The sequence below is a fragment of the Elephas maximus genome, chromosome 2, assembly GCF_024166365.1.
Source record: "Elephas maximus indicus isolate mEleMax1 chromosome 2, mEleMax1 primary haplotype, whole genome shotgun sequence".
Classification (NCBI taxonomy): domain Eukaryota; kingdom Metazoa; phylum Chordata; class Mammalia; order Proboscidea; family Elephantidae; genus Elephas; species Elephas maximus.
Genome location: NC_064820.1, coordinates 233,338,923 through 233,361,510, shown reverse-complemented (window position 1 = coordinate 233,361,510; position 22,588 = coordinate 233,338,923). Strand labels below are relative to the sequence as shown.

The 22,588-nt window shown below is 42.1% G+C and overlaps 1 protein-coding gene across 2 annotated transcripts in view; it reads left to right on the top strand.

Moving 5' to 3' along the window:
- The first annotated feature begins 2,294 nt into the window (after window positions 1–2,294).
- LOC126070690 (E3 ubiquitin-protein ligase TRIM11-like) overlaps window positions 2,295–22,588 on the top strand; it is a 47,482-nt gene continuing 27,188 nt past the window's right edge. For both annotated transcript variants that reach the window (XM_049875127.1, XM_049875126.1), the window contains exons 1-2: window positions 2,295–2,774; window positions 5,148–5,243. In XM_049875127.1, coding sequence (XP_049731084.1) covers window positions 2,361–2,774; window positions 5,148–5,243 — 510 coding nt within the window. In that variant the 5' untranslated portion in view covers window positions 2,295–2,360. The remainder of the gene's footprint in view (window positions 2,775–5,147; window positions 5,244–22,588) is intronic.

Below are 22,588 nucleotides of genomic sequence, written 5' to 3'. Positions count from 1 at the left end.
GAGATCATTTTCTCAATTGAGCCAAGGCGTCTGAGCATTTTTAGGGCTTGGATAAATATTGCTATATTCTCCCAAGAGATCCCGTCTGTCTCTTTGTGTCCCGTTGAGGATGATGAGACTGCTGTGCTTGTTTATGCTGGAGCAGGATGACCCGTCTGGAAGTTTAAAGGTGACCACTGGTCACCCAGACAGTGTGACAGCCTCATGGGTAAGACAACAGACACAGCTGCTCTGATAGCGCTGCTGTCCACGGCACCAGCTTTAGAGCAAAGCTGGACGCAGTTAAGAGGAGTCTTCAGTAGCTCCATCACCAAGCACACAGCACTGAATTTTCCCTTTCCAGATACTCCACCCACTGTAACCACTGGGTTCCTGCGTACACTAGGCATTGTTCTAGGGGCTGGAAACAGCAGGGAGCAGCAGACATGCAAACTACTACCTGGTGGGGCTGATATCCTAGCGTGCAGACTGCTACCTGGTGGGGAACACCAGGGTGCAGACTACTGCTTGGTGGAGCCCACCTCCTAGTGTGCAGAACTGCCTGGTGGAGCCCACCTCCTAGTGTGCAGATGGCTGCCTTCTGGAGCTGACAGTGTGCAGACCACTGTTTGGTGGAGCCCACCTCCTAGTGTGCAGATGCTGCCTGGTGGAGCCGACCTCCTCGTGTGCAGAACTGCCTGGTGGAGCCCACCTCCTAGTGTGCAGATGGCTGCCTTCTGGAGCTGACAGTGTGCAGACCACTGCTTGGTGGAGCCCACCTCCTAGCGTGCAGATGCTGCCTGGTGGAGCCGACCTCCTCGTGTGCAGACAGCCACCTGGTGGGGCCCCCCTCCTAGTGTGCAGATGGCTGCCTTCTGGAGCTGACAGTGTGCAGACCACTGCCTGGTGGAGCCCACCTCCTAGTGTGCAGACGCTGCCTGGTGGAGCTGACATCCTAGTGTGCAGACAGGTGCCCAGTGGGGCCCATCTCCTAGTGTGCAGATGGCTGCCTGGTGGAGCCCACCTCCTAGTGTGAGCGACAGGTAAAAAGCAGAACAAGATAGGTCCTACACTAGCTCTGGAGAAAAAGCAGGGAAGGGAAATGGAGCGGGGGCAGGCAGGGTGGTAGCAGCAATTCCAGGGGCTTCTGACAGTCAGCGCTTGAGCCTACCACAGTCTCACAGCCCAGAAACCCTTCCTCTCAGGAGGCCCAGCAGTTCATTTGGGAGATAAGGGAAAGTGAGCAAGTAAAACAGGTAAACAGCATTTTGGGTTGTGAGCAACGCTACAAAGAAATTAAATGGGACAGCATGATGGAGAACTGGAGGGTCAGGGGAGGCAACTAGCAATACTGCATTGGTAAGTGCAGAGTCCCTAGGTGGCACAATGGTTAAATAAATGGTGACGTGCTGGATTGCTAATGGAAACGCTGGCGATTCAAACCCACCCAGAGGCACCTCAGATGGGCCTGGCAACCCCTGGAAAGGTCACAGCCTTGAAAACCCCATGCAGAAGTTCTACTCTGCACACGGGAGGTCGCCAGAAGTAGGAAGAACCCCATAGAGAAGTTCTACTCTGCACACATGAGGTCGCCAGAAGTAGGAATCGGCTGGAGGGTAAAAAACAGGAAGTATGGTAAAAAAAAAAAAAAATGTCCTCTCAGGGCACAGTGAGTTATTAATTCCCTTCCATTCTGCACTATTCTTGGGTGTGTCCACATCCTACTGTCAATGTATTTACGAGGATGGGTTAAAAATAAAGGATAATTTTGTGGTGCAGTGATTAACAAGAGCTCAGCTGCTAACCAAAAGGTCCCCCGCAGTTGGAATCCGCCAGCCGCTCTTTGGAAACCCTATGGGGCAGTCAGTTCTCCTCTGTCCTATAGGGTCGCTATGAGTCGGAATGGACTCCACGATTTTGTGTGTGTGTGTGTCCTACATATTTAGCACATTTTACTGATACAATTTTAACCCAACTCTATGAGGTAAATAACATCCCCACCGTACACACAAGATCACAGGTACAGATAGGCTAAACTGCCTGGAATAAAGACGGAATTTTCAGAACAACTTTGTTGAGGTGTAACTTAGCACAGACTTCGCTGGTTCGAAGCGTACGATTCAGCAACGTTTCAGTAAACTCACGGCGTGGTGCAATGAGCACTGTCACCCCACGGGACCCTCGTGTCCCTGAGCCCCCCCTTCCCGGCCCAGGCCCACCTGCCGGCACGCGCAGTGCAGGCTCCGGCGGGCATTGGCCCAGGGCTTTCCGAGCCGGGTCCCGCCCCACCCCTCCTACGCCGCGGCCCTGGGGCGGGGCGGGCGGCCGCCGGGCCTCTCCTGCCGCCGCGAACACTAAAGCGAAAGCCGGCCCGCGGCGCCATGGCCGTGCGTAGCCTGGCCCGGGACCTGCAGGACGAGGCCACCTGCCCCATCTGCCTCGACCTCTTCTCTGAGCCCGTGTCCCTCGGCTGCGGCCACAACTTCTGCCGCGCCTGCGTCGACCGCAGCCGGGGCGTCGGGGACGCGCCCTTCCTCTGCCCCGAATGTCGCAAGCCCTGCGCTACCCGCAGCCTGCGGCCCAATCGGCCGCTGGGGAGGGTGGCCACCGCGCTCCGGCGCCTCGGGCCGGCGCAGGGTCGCGGGGGGTCGTGCGACCTGTGTGCCGAGCACCTGGAGCCGCTGAAGCTCTTCTGCAAGAACGACCAGAGCCCGGTCTGCGTGGTGTGCGACCGGGCCCGGGAGCACAGAACTCACCACGTGGTGCCCGTGGAGGAGGCGGCGCAGACCTACCGGGTGAGCACAGCGGTCGCCGACGACCGGCCCCGCGCCACGCGCCGGTCCCTCCGCTCCCTGCCTGCCCGTGACCCACGGCGCCGGGACCCCCGGCCCCTCGGCGCCTACCTGCGCCCTGCCCCGGCCCCTCGGCGCCTACCTGCGCCCTGCCCCGGCCCCTCGGCGCCTACCTGCGCCCTGCCCCGGCCCCTCGGCGCCTACCTGCGCCCTGCCCCGGCCCCTCGGCGCCTACCTGCGCCCTGCCCCGGCCCCTCGGCGCCTACCTGCGCCCTGCCCCGGCCCCTCGGCGCCTACCTGCGCCCTGCCCCGGCCCCTCGGCGCCTACCTGCGCCCTGCCCCGGCCCCTCCGCGCCCAGTTCCATTGCCTGCCAGGAGGTACCCTCCGCGCTCGATCCCCTCCGGCCCCGCCCAGTCCCGCCTTGCCTGGAACCCTACTCTCTTGACCCAACTGCACCAAGTCCGGTTCTGCCCAAGCCGGGATCTGCCTCTCTCCCACCACCCCACCACCACCTCTGGACTTCTAGCCAGGGCCTGGCTATGTCCCCTTCTCTCTGGCCTCTGTTCAGCACTGCTCATCCCGACCCGCCGTGACTCCCCTTACTGCTGCCTAGCTCAGACTTTGTTTACCAGTACATGCACACGTACACACAGGTCCCCAGACGCCCCCGCACTTCACCCCACACCCTCTGTACCGTCCTCACACCCACCTCGACCCTACCGCCCCTAACTGCACGGGCCCAGCAGCCTGGTCCAGGTTGCTGCTCACAGAGGTGGTCAGCTCGCTTGCGGAGTGCCAGGTCTGTCATAATTATACAGACACTGATAATCTGTTTCTGCACTCCACAATAGCCCATTCACCTAACCTAGCATCAGCTGCTTGCCAGGTACCGTTCTAACTTCTTTACCTGTGTTAATGCAGCCAGTCCTCATAACAACCCTATAAGGTAGGAGTTAATACCATTTCCAGTTCATAGATGGGGAAAATGAGGTACAGAAGGGTTCCCATGTCTAATTTATAGACAGGGAAACTGAGGTACAGAAAGGTTCTTGCCTCCTGTCACACAGCTGGGATTCGAACCTAGGCAGCCTGAGTCTAGAAGAATTGCACGTTTATATGCGTTTTTCCAGCAGGTTGGGGCCCTCTTTTCCCTCCCCCGGCTCTTCGTTGAGAGAAATATCAAACCTACAGAAAAGCTGAAAAAAACATTGCACATTTAACACTGGTAAACCCTTTGCATTTTGCCATCTATTCATTCTCATTCTCTCTTTCTCGTACTTAGATTTAGGTTAAACATTCTGTCAAGAATGCTGCAGAGGTGAGGTTGTATACACTCCAAAGGGCATCAGGTCAAAAGGCCCGTGATGCCAGCTTGATGCTGTTTGACCGCTTGGTTAAGGTGGCATCTGCTTGACCTCTCCATCGTACAGTACGTTTTCCCCTTCCTAAGGAGCAAGCCATCTGTGGGATGATGCTTTGAGACAGTGTGACTATCTCCTGTTGGTTAACACCTTGTCACCCGGTGGTCTTAACAGGCATTGATGCCTGAATTGATTATTACCGTGGCACTGCAGAGTCTTCTGGTTTCATTTCCTCAACATTTATTAGCTAGCATTTTTCTGTGAAGGAGAGCTTTCCCTTCCCATCACACCCCCTTTCTTTTGACTATCAATATGGAGTCATGGATTTTTATATTAACTTAGTGTGTCTTAATCTATTACATCATTCTTCTTGATGCTCATATTGTCACAAGTTTGACCAAGGGGAGTCCCTTCTAAGCCAGTACCTGTGTCTTTCTTAAGTAATTTTGGGCCAGACCTAGAATCTGCCATATTATCTGTTAGTGGGGAATGATGTTTAGAGACCAAGATCTGGGCGGTAGGTATGCTCATTGCTGCTGAGGTTAAGCACTCAGCTGCTAACCAAAAGGTCAGTGGTTTGAACTCACGCAGTGGCTCCGTGGGAGGATAGACCTGGTGATCTGCTCCTGTAAAGATTACAGCCTAAGAAACCTTATGGGCAGTTCTGCTCTGTCATATAGGGTCTGTATGAGTCAGCATCGACTTGATGGCATACAGCAACAGGCCCTTTCAATTTGCAGAATTAGGAAATATATGTATGAAATTTTGAAATCATGAGTTCATACTGCAACCTTCAAGTCCCATTCTGCAGGGGTCTTCCGTACCTTCCCGCACAGTTTGGGGTCTTCTCCGAAGGAAGCTACGCTCTCCTTAGTACCTCTGAGCCCCAGCACTCAGTAAGTGCTTGCTGGATGAATGGATGAGCGTAACCGTAGTTTTCTTCTTTTTCCTCTGCTCTGATCCTAGGTGGAACACCTACTTAAGGAAGCATAACCTCTCTGCTGTCTCCTGCAGGGCACGTTTCCAAAGATCCTGGAAGACTTGAGGGAAAAGATGAAAAAGGCTCAGAAGCTGCAAGCTGAAAAAGTGAAAACGTCAGAAGCTTGGCAGGCAAGTGGCTGGGCCAACCTGGAAAACCTGCCCACTTAAGGGACTCATCCTCTGCCTGGTACTGGCAGCTCAGGAGGATCAGTTGGGGTAGCAGTGCTGACTAGTCAGAAAGCCCACTCCGTCAGCCACTTCGGTGGGCTGTTCGAATTGCGGCAGCAAAGCTACGGGTTAGGTTACTCACGTACTTTGAGCTTTTGCGGGAAAGCCGCTATTTGGAGAGACTTTTTGAAAAAGAAAAAAGATTGAAGCATTTGGGGGGAAAATTACATTTGAAAAATACCTTTCTTAGATTTAGGGTTAGATTACATATTCTAGGCCAGTGGCTTTGCAACATTTTTTACTAACATTCACTGTAACCAGAAATTTCTAACCCTCACCCTAAAACACACCTACATATGAAAATATGTATGTAGTTGGAGGAAAAAAGATTTTATTGAATAATCTCACTTGTATGCAGTACACATGATTTCCTATTCTGTGCTGCTGTAGTCAGTTTTGTTAAAAGTAAACACACCTGACTTCTACCCCATGGATGGATTTCATGATAACTTAAGGGGTCACTATGACTCAGAGTCGACTTGACGGCAGTGGGTTTTTTAACGGAATGACTGACGATATTGAATATCTTTTCATGAGCTTGGTAAAATGTCTGTTCACATCTTCTGTGATTTTTTCATTGGCTATCTGTCTTCTTCAGTCGTAGAGTTCTTTGCATGTCCTGGATACAAGTCTTTTATCAGATATATGATTTGCAAATATTTTCATTTTCTTAAAGGCCTCTTGAAGCTCAAAAAAAGAAAGTTTTTTTATTTTGATGAAGTCTAATTTATCCTTTTTTGTTTTCTCTGATGTAGCATGCTTTTGGTGTTGTATCTAAGACATATTTCCCTAACCCAAGATCAAAAATATTTTTAGTATGTTCTTGTCTAAAATTTAAGCCCGTTAGGAAGCTCACTCAGGGTGAGTCCCCTAGGAATGCTGTTGGAAATCTGGCAGTGGGTTTAAGTTTTAGCTCTTACTTTTAGGTCTGTGGTATCTTTTTAGGTGCTTTTGTGACTGGTGTGAGGTAATGGGCAAAATTCATCATTTTTGCATGTGTATAACCAATTTTTCCATCGCCATTTGGTGAAAATCTTTCTCCATTGAATTACCTTGGCACTTCGATTGAAAATCGGTTAACTCAATTCAGTTCCATTGACCTGTATGTCCATACTTAATGCTAGTACATACTGCCTTAATTATGTAGATTGTGATAAGTTTTGAATCGTAACATATAAGGCCTTCAGTTTTGTACTTTTTCAAGATTTTGACCATTCTCAGTCCTTTGCATTTCCATGTTTGTTTTATGATCTAATTTTTTAATATCAGGGTGAGATAGTTATCTCATTGTAGGTTTTCTTTCTTTCTTTTTTTTTTATTGTACTTTAGATGAAGGTTTACAGAACAAACTTGCTTTGCCTTAAACAGTTAGTACCCATAATGTTTTACGACATTGGTTGCCAACCCCACAGCATGTCAACACATTCCCCTTCTCGACGTTGCGTTCCCTATTACCAGTTCTGCTGCCCCCTCCTGCCTTCTCATCCTTGCCCCTGGGCTGGTGTGCCCCTTTAGTCTTGTTTTATGGGCATGTCTAATCTTCGGCTGAAGGGTGGACCTCAGGAGTGACTTCATTGCTGAGCTCAAAGGGGGCCCGGGGGCCATACTCTTAGGGTTTCTCTAGTTTCTGTCAGACCAGCAAGTTTGGTCTTTTTTTCTCTGTGAGTTAGAGTTTTGTTCTACATTTTTCTCCAGCTCTATCCAGAACCCTCTGCTGTGATCACTATCAGTGTAGTCAGTGGTGGTAGCCAGGTACCATCTAGTTTATGATCTGATTTTTAAAAAAAGCCTGCTGTAATTTTGATAGAGATTGCATTGAATCTATAGGTTAATCTTGGGAAAGTTGCCATCTTTACAATATTATTTAATCTAGGACATGGTGTATCTCTCTGTTTATTTTGGTCTTTAGTTTCGCATAGCAATGTTTTATAGTTTTCAGTGTACAAGACTTGGATTTGTTAAATTTATTCCCTAGAATTTAACTATTGGTACTATTGAGAATGGAATTTCTTTCTTAATCAGTTTTGGATTGTACATTGCTAGTATGTAGACATACAATTGATTTTTTTTTTTTCAGTGATTACTTTTTTATTTTTAAAAAATAGACTTGACGTTTCAGGTTTACAGAAAAATTATGCAGGAGGTACAGGATTCCAAATGACCCCCCACCGAGTTTTTTCTGTTATTAACATCCTGCGTTCCAGTGGTACATTTGTTACAGTTAAGGAAACAACATTGACGTATTAGTACTAGCTATGGTCTGTGGTTTACATTAGTTCTGTGCATTTTGACAAAGGCAGGATGTCTTGTCTCCATCATTATGGTATCATACAGGGTAGTCTCACTGCCCTAAAAATCCCCTGTGCTCCACCTCTTCACACCCCGCCCCGCCCCAGTTCCTGGCAACCACTGATCTTTTTACTGCCTGTATGATTTTGCCTTTTCCAGAATGTCATGTAGTTGTGATTGTACAGTACATAACCTTTTCAAATGGCTTATTTCACTTAGCAATATGCATTGAAGAGTCCTTGACGTCTTTTTGTGGCTCATTTCTTTATATCGCTGAGTAATATTCCATTGTATGGATGTACCACGGTTTGTTTCTCCATCCACCTGTTGGAGGACAGCATGGTTGTTTCCAATTTTTGACAATTATGAATAAAGCTGCTATAAACGTTTATGTGAATGTTTTGGTGTGAACGTAAGTTTTCAACTCAGTTGGGTAAATACGTAAGGAGTGTGATTATTGAGTTGTATGTATGGTAAGTCTGTTTAGCTTTGTAAGGAACTGCCCAACTCCTCTAAGCATCTGTACCATTTTATAGTCCCACCAGCAATGAATGGGAGCTCCTGTTTCTCCACGTCCTCTCCATTGTTTGGTGTCAAGTTTTAGTCATTCTAATAGACGTATAGTGGTGTCTCGTTGTTGTCTTAATTTACAGTTTTTTAATGATATATGAGGAAACCCTGGTAGCGTAGTGGTTAAGTGTTAGGCTGCTAACCAAAGGGTTGGCAGTTCGAATCTGCCAGGCGCTCCTTGGGAACTCTATGGGCAGTTCTACTCTGTCCTATAGGGTCGCTATGAGTTGGAATTGACTCGATGGCACTGGGTTTGTTTTTTTTTTTTTTTTAATGATATATGACATTGAACATCTTTTCACGTGCCTGTTTGCATTTGTTTATCTTCTTTGGTGAGGCGTCTGTTTAGATCTTTTGTCCATTTCTTAATTGGTTAATGGTTTTCTTATTGTTGGGTTTGAAGAGTATGTTGTGTATTTTGGGTACAAGTCCTTTATCAGATAAGCGTTTTGCGAATATTTTCTTCCATTCTCTGGCTTGTCTCATTTATTCACTTAACAGTGTCTTTAACAAAGCAGAAGTTTTTATTTATTTATTTTTATGGTGGTGAAAATATACACACCAAGATACTCACCATCGCAACAACTTCTGCATTTACAGTTCAGTGACATTGATTACATTTTTCTTCGTGTTGTGCCACCATTATTGCTATCCTTTTCCAAAATATTCTACCACCATTAACATAAACTCAGCTCTGCCCTAATAAAAACTCCCCCCTCCGCCCCACTCCTGGAAACTGTTAATAATCCTTGGTTTCTATATATTTCCTTGTTTCATATAAGTGAGACCATATAGTGTTTGTCCCTTTGCAGCTGACTTATTTCACTCGGCGTGTTTTTAGGGTTCATGCACATTGTTCATTTCTCCTTACGGCTGCATACCACTCCATGGTATGCATGTACCACACTTTGTTTATCCATTCATCTGTTGATGGACATTTCGGTTGTTTCCACATTTTAGCTATTGCGAAAAGTGCTGCAGCGAACACTGGTGTATAGGTTTCTGCATTTGCTTTTTCTGGGTATATGCCTAGGATGGGGATTGAGTTTTTAATTTTAATGGCATTCAGCTTCTCAATTTTTTATTTCCTTGTGCTTTTGATGTTCTTTCTAAAAAAGTCATCGCCAAACCCAAGGTCACCTAGATTTTCTCTTGTGATTTCTTCTAGAAGTCGTATAATTTTTCATTTTACATGTAGGTCTGTGATTTCCTTTGAGTTAATTTTTGCGGAGGTGTGAGGTCTCCAGATTCATGTTTTTGCATGTGGATGTCCAGCTGTCCTGGCACCATTTGTTGAAAAGATTAACCCTTTCCCATTGTGTTATCTTTACTCCCTTGTCAAGGACCAGTTAACTATATTTATGTGGGTCTATTTCTGGGCTCTCTATTGTTTCTTTGATGTATTTATGTATTCGTTTGCTTATCCTACATGGTCTCAATCATTGTAGCCTTTCCATAAGTCTTGCTATAGAGTAATATCAGTCCTCCAATTTTGTTCTTCTTGAATTTTCTGGACCTTTCCCTCCCCATATAAACTTCAGAATTGGTTTGTAAGTATTCACAAAGAACTTGTTGGGATTTTGATTGGGACTGTGTGAATCTATACATCAAGTTGAAAAGAATGGACATAATAATAATACTGAGTTTTCTATCCATGAACCTGGAATACTTTTGCATTTGTTTAGATCTTCTTTGATTTCTTTCTTCAGAGTTTTGTACTTTTCCTCCTGTAGATCTTGTACATGTTTTGAAGAAAACAAAAAGAAGAAGTGTGAGGAATCAATCTACCCCAAATTAAGGCCTGCTTATTAAGCTACGGTAACTAACACAGTGGTGTTGGTGGATGGGTAGACATATTACGTAAATCCATATTTTGTTAGATTTATATCTCAGTATTTCATATTTATTGGTGCTACTGTAAATGATTGGGTTTGGGTTACTGTAAATGATGTTCAATTTTTAATTTCAAATTCCAGTTGTTTATTACTGGTATATAGGAAAGCTGTTGACTTTCGTAAATTTTGTATCCTGCAAACTTGGTATCCCTTATTAGTTCCAGGAGTTTTTTTGTAGATTTCTTTGGGATAGTCTTCATAGACAATCGTATAATTTACAAAGATACTTTTAATTTCCTCCTTCTCAGTCTGTAGAGCCCTGGTGGTGCAGTAGTTAAGAGCTCAGCTGCTAACGAAAAGGTTGGCAGTTCGGATCCACCAGCTACTCCTTGGAAACTCTATGGGGCAGTTCTACTCTGTTCTATAGGATCACGCTGAGTGGGAATCTACTCAGCGGCATTGGGTTTGGTTTGGTCTCAATCTGTATACCTTTTATTTCTTTTTCTTTTCTTACTGCATCAGCTGGGACTTCCAATATGATGTTAAACAGGAGTGGTGAGAGGGGACATCCTTGTCTTGTTCCCCATCTTAAGGGGAAAGTATCTAGCTTTTTTACCATTAAGTATGATGCTAGCTGCAGGTTTCTGGTAGATTTAATTTATCAAGTTGAGGAAGTTACCCTCTCTTTGGTTACCCTAGCTTAATAAAAAAAAAAAAAAAAAATTTTTTTTTTTTTTTAAATTTTGGGTAGAGTGATTCCTCACACTTTATTCCTTTTTTTTTTTTTCAAACTTGTTGAAAATTCTATATCCCTATACCTTTCTTATATTAGTTTTACATTAAGTTTGTCTCTATCTACAAAAACCTTCTTGGGTTTTAATATGAATTGCATTAAACCTATAGATGAATTTGAGGAGACTTGACATCTTTACAGTGTTGAGTCTTCCAAGTAAATGAACAATGTGTCTCCATTTATTTAGGCCTTTAATTTTGTTCATCTGCACTGTTACAGTTTTCAACTATAAATTCTATGAATGTTTTGCTAAGTGTGTATTTACGTGGAAACCCTGGTGGCATAGTGCTACGGCTGCTAACCAAAAGGTCGGCAGTTCAGATCCACCAGGTTTTTCTTGGAAACTCTATGGGGTGGTTCTACTTTGTCCTGTAGGGTCGCTATGAGTCGGAATTGACTCGACGGCAATGGGTTTGTTTTTGGTTTTTTTATTCTTATGTGTTTCATTTCCTTTGGAGAAAATGGAAGTGGTGTTGTGTGTTTAATTTTGGTTTTCATGTATTTGCTGTTAATATACAGAAACGTGATTGATTTTTGTATGTTGTTGTTGTTGGGTGCCATAGAATTGGCTCCACTCATAACAACTCTGTATACAACAAAATAAAATGTTGCCTGGTACTGACTGTCCTCACAACTGTTGCTATGTTTGAGCCCATTGTTGCAGCTGCTGTGTTGATCCATCTTGTTGAGGGTCTTGCTGTTTTTTCTTGACCCTCTAGTTTACCAAGCATGATGTCCTTCTCCAGGGATTGGTCTCTTCTGGTAACATGTGCAAAGTAAGCAAGAGAAAATCTCACCATCTTCGTTTCCAAGGTGCATTCTGGCTGTACTTACTCCGAGACAGATTTGTTCGTTCTTCTGATAGTCCATGGTATAGTCAGTGTTCTTTGGCAACACCACAATTCGAATGTATCGATCCTTCTTTGGTATACAGATTTTTATACAGATATCAAATCTTGTGAATTTGCCGATCTCATATATTAGTTTTAGTAGATGGATGTATGGGTTTGTGCATGTATGTATTCCATAGGATTTTCTACATAGTGAACCAAGGCAGTATTACTCCCTCTTTTCCAACCTGGATGCCTTTTCATTTCCTTTCCTGATGGCACTGGTTGAATATAAGCAGAGGGAACAGACATGATTGTCTTGCTCCTGATAGTAGGGACATGCAGTCAGTCTTTCACCATTAAATACCATGTTTCCGTAGTTTTTCCTTAGATGTCCTCTACCGTAATGAGGAGTTTCCCTTTTATTTCTAGTTTGTTGACAAGTTTTGGTTTTTTTGTTTTGTTTTTAATCATGAATGAGTGTTGGAGTTTGTCAAATGCTTTTTCTGCATCTGTTGAGATTATTATGGGGTTTTTGTCTTCTATTAATATGATGTATTACTGTTATGTTAATTGATTTTCAGATATTAAACCAGTCTTACATTCCTGGGATGGATCTCACTTGGTTCCTTGGGTTGCAGGATTTGGTTAGCTAATATTTTGTTGAGGATTTTTTTGCACCTATATTCATAAGGGATATTGGTCTATAGTTTTCTCATCGTGTATTTTTCTGGCTTTGGGATCAGGGTAATACTGGCCTCACAGAATGAGTTGGGAAATGTGCCCTCCTTCTCTGTTTTCTGGAAGAATTTGTGAAGGATTGGTATTATTTCTTTTTAAAAAGTTTTATAGAATTCTTCAGTGAAGCCATCTGGAATTTTCTTTGTGTGAAGATTTTAATTAACTAGTTTCTTTAGTATAACAATTATCAGTGTATTAGATTTTCTGTTTAATTCAGTTTTGTAATTTTTGTCATTATAGGAGTTTGTTCTTTTCATCTATGTTGTCTAATTTTTTGACAGAAAACTGCTTAAAATATTCCCTACAGTCCTTTTAATTACTATAAAGCTGGTAATGATGTCTCTTCTTCCATTTCAGATTTTGGTAATTTGTACCTTCTCTCTCTCTCTCTTTTCTCTTGGCAATCAAGCTAACATTTTCCCTTGCAGTTATTTTTTTATTTTTTTCCTTGTCTTTTGAAAGAAACAACCTTTGATTTTATTGACTGTCTCTCTTGTTTTTCTATATTTTGTTGATTTCCACCCTGGTCTTTAAATAATTTCCTTCCTTCGCTGGCAGTGGGTTTAGTTTGTGCTTTTTTTTTTTTTTTTTTCTAGTTTCTGAAAGTTGAAACTTAGGTAATAGATTTGAAAATTTCCTTCTGTTCTAATATACTCCTTTGCAATTATAAATTTCTCTCCAAGCACTGCTTTAGCTGTTTCTCATTACTTTAGATATGCTGATCTCACTTTCATTCAGATCAAAATGTTTTCTAATTATCTTTGTAGTTTCTTCTACAAATGGATTGTTAGAATTGTGTTGTTTAATTTCCAAATATTTTAAAATTTCCCCAGTTCCCTTCTTTTGTTGACTTCTAATTAATCTCTGTTTTGGTCAGAAATATACATACTATGATTTCAGGCCTTTTAAAGTTGAGAGTTGTTTTTTCACCTAGCATGTGGCCTGTCTTCCATGATGCTTATTCTACTATTGTTGTTGAGTGTTCTATAGATGTCAGTTCGGCCAAGTTGGTCGATAGTGTTTAGTAAGTCTTCTATATTCTTGTAGTTTTTTTCCTAGTTATTCTATCCACCATTGAGAGGGGCCTATTGCAGTCTCCAAGTGTTGTTGAATTGTCTATTTCCTCATTTAATTCTGACAATTTTTTTTGCCCCTATTTTTTTTTTCAGTTGTACTTTAGACGAAGGTTTACAGAACAAACTAGATTCTCATTAAATAGTTAGTACATATATTGTTTTATGGTATTGGTTAACAACCCCATGTAATTCTGACAATTTTGTTTGATGGGTTTTGAGGCTATATTGTTGGGTGTGTGCATTGGTGATAATTGTTGCATCTTCCTCATGAATTGACCTTTTATCATTATAAAATATTCTCCTTTGTTTATAGTAACTTTTTTTTGTTTTACTCTGTTTTTTATTATATAAGTATGACCACTCCAGCTGTCTTATAGTTACTATTTGCAAGATGTATTATTTTCTATTCTTTTAATTTCAACCTATTTGTGTCTTTTAGTCTAAAGTGTGTCTCTTGTAGACACCATTTATTTTTATGTTTAGTGAGTGATAAGCTCTGCCTTTTTATTGAGTATTTAAAGTATTCTTGTTCATTGTTATTTTATGTGGTTACATATTGACCCACCATTTTGCTGGAAACCCTGGGGGCGTAGTGGTTAAGTGCTGTGGCTGCTAACTGAAAGGTCGGTGGTTTGAACCCACCAGTCGCTCTGAGGGAGAAAGATGTGACGATCTGCTTCTGTGAAGTTACAGTCTTGGAAACCCTAGGGGGGCAGTTCCGCTCTGTCCCGTAGGATTGCTATGAGTCGGAATTGACTTGACAGCAATGAGTTTGGGGTTTTCTAGGTCAATTCCTTTCTCCAGTATTGTCTCATTTCTTCCTTGTTCTTTGTGCTAGTATTATTATATATATTAAATTTTTATTATACAATTTTATAATTGTTTTTATGCAGTTGTCTTTTAAATCAGTTAAGATACAACAAAAACTTATTTATATTGTCCTTTGTATCTTCCGATGTAATTATTTTTTACCATTGCTCTTATTTTTTCATGTAGATTTCACTTTCATCTGGTCTCAGTTTCTTCCAGCCTGAGGAACTTTCTTTAATATTTTTTGTAGGGCAAGCCTACACGCTGTCTTCTGGCCTCTGTCGTTTCTAAGGAGAAGTCAGCTGCTAATCTTACTGAGGTTCCTTTGTATGTGATGAGTTGTTTCTCTCTTGCAGCTTTCAGTATTTTCTCTTTGTGTTTCACCTTCATCCATTTGTCTTGTGTTTATCCTCCTTGGAGTTCATTGAATTTATTGGATGTGTATATTAACATTTTCGGCCATTATTTTTTCAAGTATTTTTCAACCCCGTTCTCTCTCTCTCTTCACCTTCTGGAACTCCCGGTACACACATGGGAATGCATTCAGCTTCAGGGAGTTTACAAGTCTGCCTGGCGGTTGCTTTCTGTGTTTTAAAGACTTCCCATTCACCCAGGAAGAAGATGCTTGCTGAAGTCCTCTTTGATCTCTGTGTAGTCTTGCACATGCACCACACAGTGCTCTAGACCAGCGGGGAAGAGTATTATTTTATCAAGGCCTACATTGGCTATGCCATTCCCCTGACCTCCCTGTTAATTTTCTGTCTGTTCTGATCTGCCATTTTGTTTGCCGCACTAGTATTGCTGTCATGTTGGTCTTCCCTGATTGTTTGCCACTCAGATTGTTACTGTTTTTGACAGCATGCCTGGCCATGGATTTTTTTTTTTTTTTTGCACTTTGCTCCAAAGAAAGCATCTTTCTCCGCAGGAGAGCTGCCAATCCTTACAGGCTACCCTGCCCTGGTAGAACGTCTCCATCACGGAGCTGGGGTAGAGATGGGGAAAGTAAGCAGCTCCAGGCTAAAGCGCTCCCATTCCCACTGGTCTTCACGAAGTTCAATAGATTTTCTTGAATAAACGTTTTCAATTTATTATATGCTTTCGGAGTCTTTCCAGAGATGTTTGATGCTTGTTCTGACAAGTTTGTCTAGTGTTAACGTTGCTTTTCAGGGAGAGAATTTACCAAGTTCCTCACTCAGCCATTTTTAAAAGCATGGTCTGATATGAAATACCAATGGTCCCAATCATTGTTATCACTCTTAACTTTATGTGTGAATGTATGTCATATGTCTTCTGGAAATTTGCTTTGACCTTTGTATCCAGGGGACAGTCGATTATAGATCAAAAGCCATCCCAAGGGGTTAGAGATAGTCAGAAACAAGGAGGAACATTTTGATTCAGATGAAATCTGGTTAAAAACAAATGTGGAAGACTAAGTTTAAAATGAGAGATCTGGTGGGTATTTCTCCTTGGTGATGTTTGTCAGGGTGTTTTATATTTTTAATATTGGTGACCTTATCCATCATGAGGAAACCCTGGTGGCATAGTGGCTAAGTGCTATGGCTGCTAACCAAAGGGTCGGCAGTTCACATCCACCAGGCGCTCCTTGGAAACTCTATGGGGCAGTTCTGCTCTGTCCTGTAGGGTCGTTATGAGTCAGAACTGACTCAATGGCAATAGGTTTGGGTTTTTTTTGTATCCATCATGAATGTGCTCAGCTGCTAACTGAATGGTTGGCAGTTCAAGTCCACCCAGAAGTGCCTCAAAAGAAAGGCTTTATAATCGTCCAAAATACCAGCCATTGAAAGCCCTGTGGAGGACAGTTCTCTGACACACATGGGGTCTCTGTGAGTCAGGGTCAACTCAACAGCAACTGGTTTGGTTTTTTCTAACCCTCCATACATGCTGTCCATGTATTATTTTCCATAGATCATGATTAAATTCATATCCTGAGTCTTAGGACTCTTTTAATTTTCTAGCAGTGAAGTCACCTCCTTTCCTTCTGAAGGCTGCCATGTAGGTTACGAATATGTCCTTGGTTGTCTTAAGGCCCAGTTAAGATGGAGCTTCCCTCCTCTTGAGGGAGTGAATTCAGCCAGGAACATTCCAGCTACTAATCTGGCATTCAGATGAAAGAACTGAGACGACATGGCTGAGGGGCTCTGAAGTCAGAGACTAGAGACATTCAGGTGAATAGAAACCTGTAGAAAGAGGACATGACAGACAAAGCCAGGACAAGGTGAGGACAGAGGGGAAGAAATGGGAGAGAGAGAGTGAGAGTTTTGGAGATAAATTCTCCTGAAGACTGAGAGAAACCCAAAATAGCAGTGGCTTAACAAGATAAACTTTTTTTTTTTTCATTTCTCATAAATATAGGCTGACAGGGCTCGTTTGGCTACTCCATTCTGGAATACCTAGTGTCCTTCTGTCTTGTTACTCTGTCCTCAGTAGTTGGATTATACCTCATTGCTCATAATGGCAGCTCCAGCTCAGGCCATTATGCTGACATCCCAGCCAACAGGAAGGAAGAAAGGAAATAAAAAGGCATATCCATGCATTTTTGAGGACACATTCCAGAAATTACACACATCAATGCAACATTCCATTAACTGTTATTTAGACACATGACACCGTCGTTTCAACAAAGGCTGGGAGGGGTTTCTCCCAACCATCCATGTGTCTGGCCCAAAACCTAGAATGTGGTAACTATAGGGAAAACAGATTTGGGGAACCACCTACCAGTGTTTTCCATATCACCTTAAAGCCCTATTTAACATTATTTTTTCTTTAATTTAGAAAGCAAAACAAGAGGCCATGTCAGTCTTTTGTGAACGCAAAGCCAGTTGCATGTGATATATGAGCTGAGAAGCATTCATCCCTTTATCCATTAATCCAGTATTTTTTGAGAAACTTTCTTCAGTAGGCACTCTCTGAGGTTCTGTGGAGGGAGTAGGCTAAGAGTAGGGGTGGGGAAGGGTCAGATCTAGGTATATTTCTGGTATCAAAGATAAATTCCACAGTCTCCCCTGATGTTATTCCAGAGAAGCTTAAAAGATGTGGCTTGGTATTCTCCAAACTGACTCGATGGCAATACATCATTGGGTTCCTTGACTGCAGCTTCCCTGGGTGTTGATCGTGGATCCAAGTAAAATGAAATCCTTGGCAACTTCAGTATTTTCTGTTTATCATGATGTTGCTTATTGATCCCGTTGTGAGGATTTTTGTTTTACCTTGAGGTGTGATCCATACTTAAGGCCATAGTCTTTGATCTTCATCAGTAAGTGCTTAAAGCCTTCTTCACGTTCAGCAAGCAATATTGTGTTATCTGCATAACGCAGGTTGTTAATGAGTCTTCCTCCAATCCTGATGCCCCATTCTTCTTCATATGATCCAGGTTCTTAGATTATTTGCTCAGCATACAGATTGAATAAGTGAAAGGATACAACCCTGACACACACCTTTCCTGAATTTAAGCCATGCAGTATCCCCTTGTTCGAATGACTGCCTCTTGGTCTATGTACAGGTTCCTCATGAGCACAATTGAGTGTTCTGGAATTTCATTCTTCATAATGTTGCACATAATTTATTATGATCCACACAGTCGAATGCCTTTGCATAGTCAATAAATCACAGGTAAACATTCTTCTGGTATTCTCTGCTTTCAGCCAAGATCCATCTCACATCACCAATGATATCCCTTGTTCCATGTCCTCTTCTGAATCCAGCTTGTATTTCTGGAAGTCGGCTGTAAATGTACTGCTGCAACGGATTATTATTTTTTTTTGTATGATTTTTATTCTCCTTTAAGTGAAAGTTTACAAATCAAGTCAGTCTCTCACACAAAAACTTATATACACCTTGCTATATGCTCCCAGTTACTCTCCCCCTAATGAGACAGCCCTCTCTCTCCCTCCACTCTCTCTTTTCATGTCTGTTTCGCCAGCTTCTAACCCCCTCTACCCTTTCATCTCCCTTCCAGGCAGGAGATGCCAACATAGTCTCAAGTGTCCACCTGATCCAAGAAGCTCACTCCTCACCAGCATCCCTCTCCAACCCACTGTCCAGTCCAATCCGTGTCTGAAGAGTTGGCTTTGGGAATGGTTTCTATCCTGGGCCAACAGAAGGTCTGGGGGCCATGAGCATCGGGGTCCTTCTAGTCTCAGTCAGATCATTAAGCCTGGTCTTTTTATGAGAATTTGGGGTCTGCATCCCACCGCTCTCCTGCTCCCTCAGGGGTTCTCTGTTGTGTTCCCTGTCAGGGCAGTCATCGGTTGTGGCCGGGCATCATCTAGTTCTTCTGGTCTCAGGATGATGTAGTCTCTGCTTCATGTAGCCCTTTCTGTCTCTTGGGCTCGTAATTACCTTGTGACCTTGGTGTTCTTCATTCTCCTTTGATCCGGGTGGGTCGAGACTTATGGATGCATCTTAGATGGCTGCTTGCTAGTGTTTAAGACCCCAGACGCCACTCTTCAAAGTGGGATGCAGAATGTTTTCTTAATAGATTTTATTATGCCAATTGACTTAGATGTTCCCTGAAACCATGGTCCCCAAACCCCTGCCCCTGCTATGCTGGCCTTCGAAGCATTCAGTTTATTCAGGGAACTTTTTTTGCTTTTGGTTTAGTCCAGTTGTGCTGGACTAAACCAAAAAGTTGTGGGTTATCTTTCCCTTCACCTAAAGTAGTGCTTATCTACTGTCTAATTAGTGAATACCCCTCTCCCACCCTCCCTCCCTCCTGCCTCTCGTAACCACAAAAGAATGTTTTCGTCTCAGTTTAAACTATTTCTCAAGTTCTTATAATAGTGATCTTATGCAATATTTGTCCTTTTGCAACTGACTGATTTTACTCAGCATAATGCCTTCCAGGTTCCTCCATGTTATGAAATATTTCACAGATTCATCACTGTTCTTTATCAATGCATAGTATTCCATTGTGTGAATGTACCATAATTTATCCATTTATCCATTGATGGGCACCTTGCTTGCTTCCATCTTTTTGCTGTTCTAAACAGTGCTGCAGTAAACATGGGTGTGCATATATCTGTTTGTGTAAAGGCTCTTATTTCTCTAGGATATATTCCGAGGCGTGGGATTGCTGGGTCGTATGGTAGTTCTATTTCTAGCTTTTTAAGGAAGTACCAGATAGATTTCCAAAGTGGTTGTGCCATTTTACATTCCCACCAGCAATGTAGAAGTGTTCCAATCTCTCCATAGCCTCTCCAACATTTGTTATTTTGTGTTTTTTGGATTAATGCCAGCCTTGTTGGAGTGAGATGAAATCTCATTGTAGTTCTGATTTCCATTTCTCTAATGGCTAATGATCGTGAGCATTTCCTCAAGTATCTGTTAGATACCTGAATGCCTTCTTTAGTGAAGTGTCTGTTGATATCTTTTGCCCATTTTTTAATTGGGTTATTTGTCTTTTTGTAGTTGAGTTTTTGCAGTACCATGTAGATTTTAGAGGTCAGGCGCTGATTGGAAGTGTCATAGCTAAAAACTTTTTCCCATTCTGTAGGTAGTCTTTTTACTCTTTTGGTGAAGTCTTTGGATGAGCATAGGTGTTTGATTTTTAGGAGCTCCCAGTTATCTAGTTTTTCTTCTGCGTTCTTAATAATGTTTTGTACACTGTTTATGCCGTGTATTAGGGCTCCTAACGTTGTCCCTATTTTTTCTTCCATGATCTTTATCGTTTTAGATTTTATATTTAGGTCTTTGATCCATTTTGAGCTTGTTTTTGTGCATGGAGTGAGGTATGGGTCTTGTTTCATTTTTTTGCAGATGGATATCCAGTTGTACCAGCACCATTTGTCTTTTCCCCATTTAACTGTTTTGGGGCCTTTGTCAAATGTCAGCTGCTCATATGTGGATGGATTTATGCCTGGATTCTCAATTCTGTTCCATTGGTCTATGTATCTGTTGTTGTACCAGTACCAGGCTGTTTTCACTACTGTGGCGGTATAATAGGTTCTAAAATCAGGTAAAATAAGGCCTCCCACTTTGTTCTTCTTTTTCAGTAATGCGTTACTTATTCAGGGCCTCTTTCCCTTCCATATGAAGTTGGTGATTTGTCTCTCCACCTCATTAAAGAATGTCGTTGGAATTTGGATCGTAATTGTATTAAATGTATAGATCGCTTTTGGTAGAACAGACATTTTGATTATGTTAAGACTTCCTATCCATGAGCAAGGTATGTTTTTCCACTTATGTATGTTTTTTTTTTTGTTTCTTGCAGAAGTATATTGTAGTTTTCTTTGTATAAGTCTTTTACATCTCTGGTAAGATTTATTCCTAAGTATTTTATCTTCTTGGTGGCTACTGTAAATGGTATCGATTTAGTGATTTCCTCTTCAATGTTCTTTTTGTTGGTGTAGAGGACTCCAACTGATTTTTGTATGTTTATCTTGTATCCCGATACTCTGCTGAACTCTTCTATTAGTTTCAGTAGTTTTCTGGAGGATTCCTTAGGGTTTTCTGTGTATAAGATCATGTCATCTGCAAATAGAGATAATTTTACTTCTTCCTTGCCAATCCGGATGCCCTTCATTTCTCTGTGAAGCCTATATGCTCTGGCTAGGACCTCCAACTCGGTGTTCAATAAGAGTGGTGATAAAGGACATCCTTGTCTGGTTCCGAATCTCAAGGGGAATGCTTTCAGGCTCTCTCCATTTAGGATGATGTTGGCTATTGGCTTTGTATAAATGCCCTTTATTATGTTCAGGAATTTTCCTTTTATTCCTATTTTGCTGAGAGTTTTTTTTATCATGAATGGGTGTTGAACTTTGTCAAATGCCTTTGCTGCATCAATTTATAAAATCATGTGATTCTTGTCTTTTGTTTTATTTATGTGGTGGATTACATTAATTGTTTTTCTAATGTTGAACCATCTCGGCTTACCTGGTATGAATCCCACTTGGTCATGGTGAATTATTTTTTTGACATGTTGTTGAATTCTATTGGCTAGAATTTTGTTGAGGATTTTTGCATCTAAGTTCATGAGGGATATTGGTCTATAATTTTCTTTTTTTGTGGTGCCTTTACCAGGTTTTGATATCAGGGATATGGTGGCTTCATAGAATGAGTCTGGGAGTATTCCGTTGTTCTCTATGCTCTGAAATACCTTTAGTAGTAGTGGTGTTAACTCTTCTATGAAAGTTTGGTAGAACTCTGCAGTGAAGCCGTCCGGACCAGGGCTTTTTTTTATTGGGAGTTTTTTTTATTACCTTTTCAGTCTCTTCTTTTGTTATGGGTCTTCTTTTGTTATGTTTGATTACCTTTTCAATCTCTTCTTTTGTTATAGTTGTTCTACCTTTGTTTGTGTTAGTTTAGGTAGGTAGTGTGTTTCTCGGAATTCATCCATTTCTTCAGGTTTTCAAATTTTTTAGAGTACAATTTTTCATAGTAATCTGATATGATTCTTTTAATTTCAGTTGGGTCTGTTGTAATATCGTCATCTCATTTCTTATTCGGGTGATTTGCTTCCTCTCCTGTTTTTCTTTTGTCGGTTTGGCCAATGGTTTATCAATTTTGTTGATTTTTTTTTCAAATATCCAGCTTTTGGTCTTGTTAATTCTTTCAATTGTTTTTCTGTTTTCTATTTCATTTAGTTCAGCTCTAATTTTTATTATTTGTTTTCTTCTGGTGCCTGAGGATTTCTTTCTTTGCTCTCTTTCTCTTTGTTCAAGTTGTAGGGATAATTCTTTGATTTTGGCCCTTTCTTCTATTTGTATTTGTGCATTTATTGATATAAATTGGCTTCTGAGCACTGCTTTTGCTGTGTCCCAAGGGTTCTGATAGGAGGAAGTGTTTTCATTCTCATTGGATTCTCTGAATTTCTTTATTCCATCCGTAATGTCTTCTCTAATCTAGTCTTTTTTGAGCAGAGTATTCTTCAGTTTCCAAGTGTTTGATTTCTTTTCCCTGCTTTTTCTGTTATTGATTTCCACTTTTATGGCCTTACGGTCAGAGAGGATGCTTTGTAATAGTTCAATGTTTTAGATTCTGCTAAGGCTTGCTTTATGACCTAATATGTGGTCTATCGTAGAGAGTTCCATGTGCACTAGAAAAGAAAGTATACCTGGCTGCTGTTGGGTGGAGTGTTCTGTATATGTCTGCGAGGTCAAGTTGGTTGATTGTGGCATTTAGATCTTCTGTTTCTTTACTGAACTTCTTTCTGGATGTCCTGTCCTTCTCCGAAAGTGGTGTGTTGAAGCCTCCTACTATTATTGTGGAGCTGTCTATCTCACTTTTCAATGCTGATAGAGTTTGTTTTATGTATCTTGCAGCCCTGTTGTTGGGTACATAAATA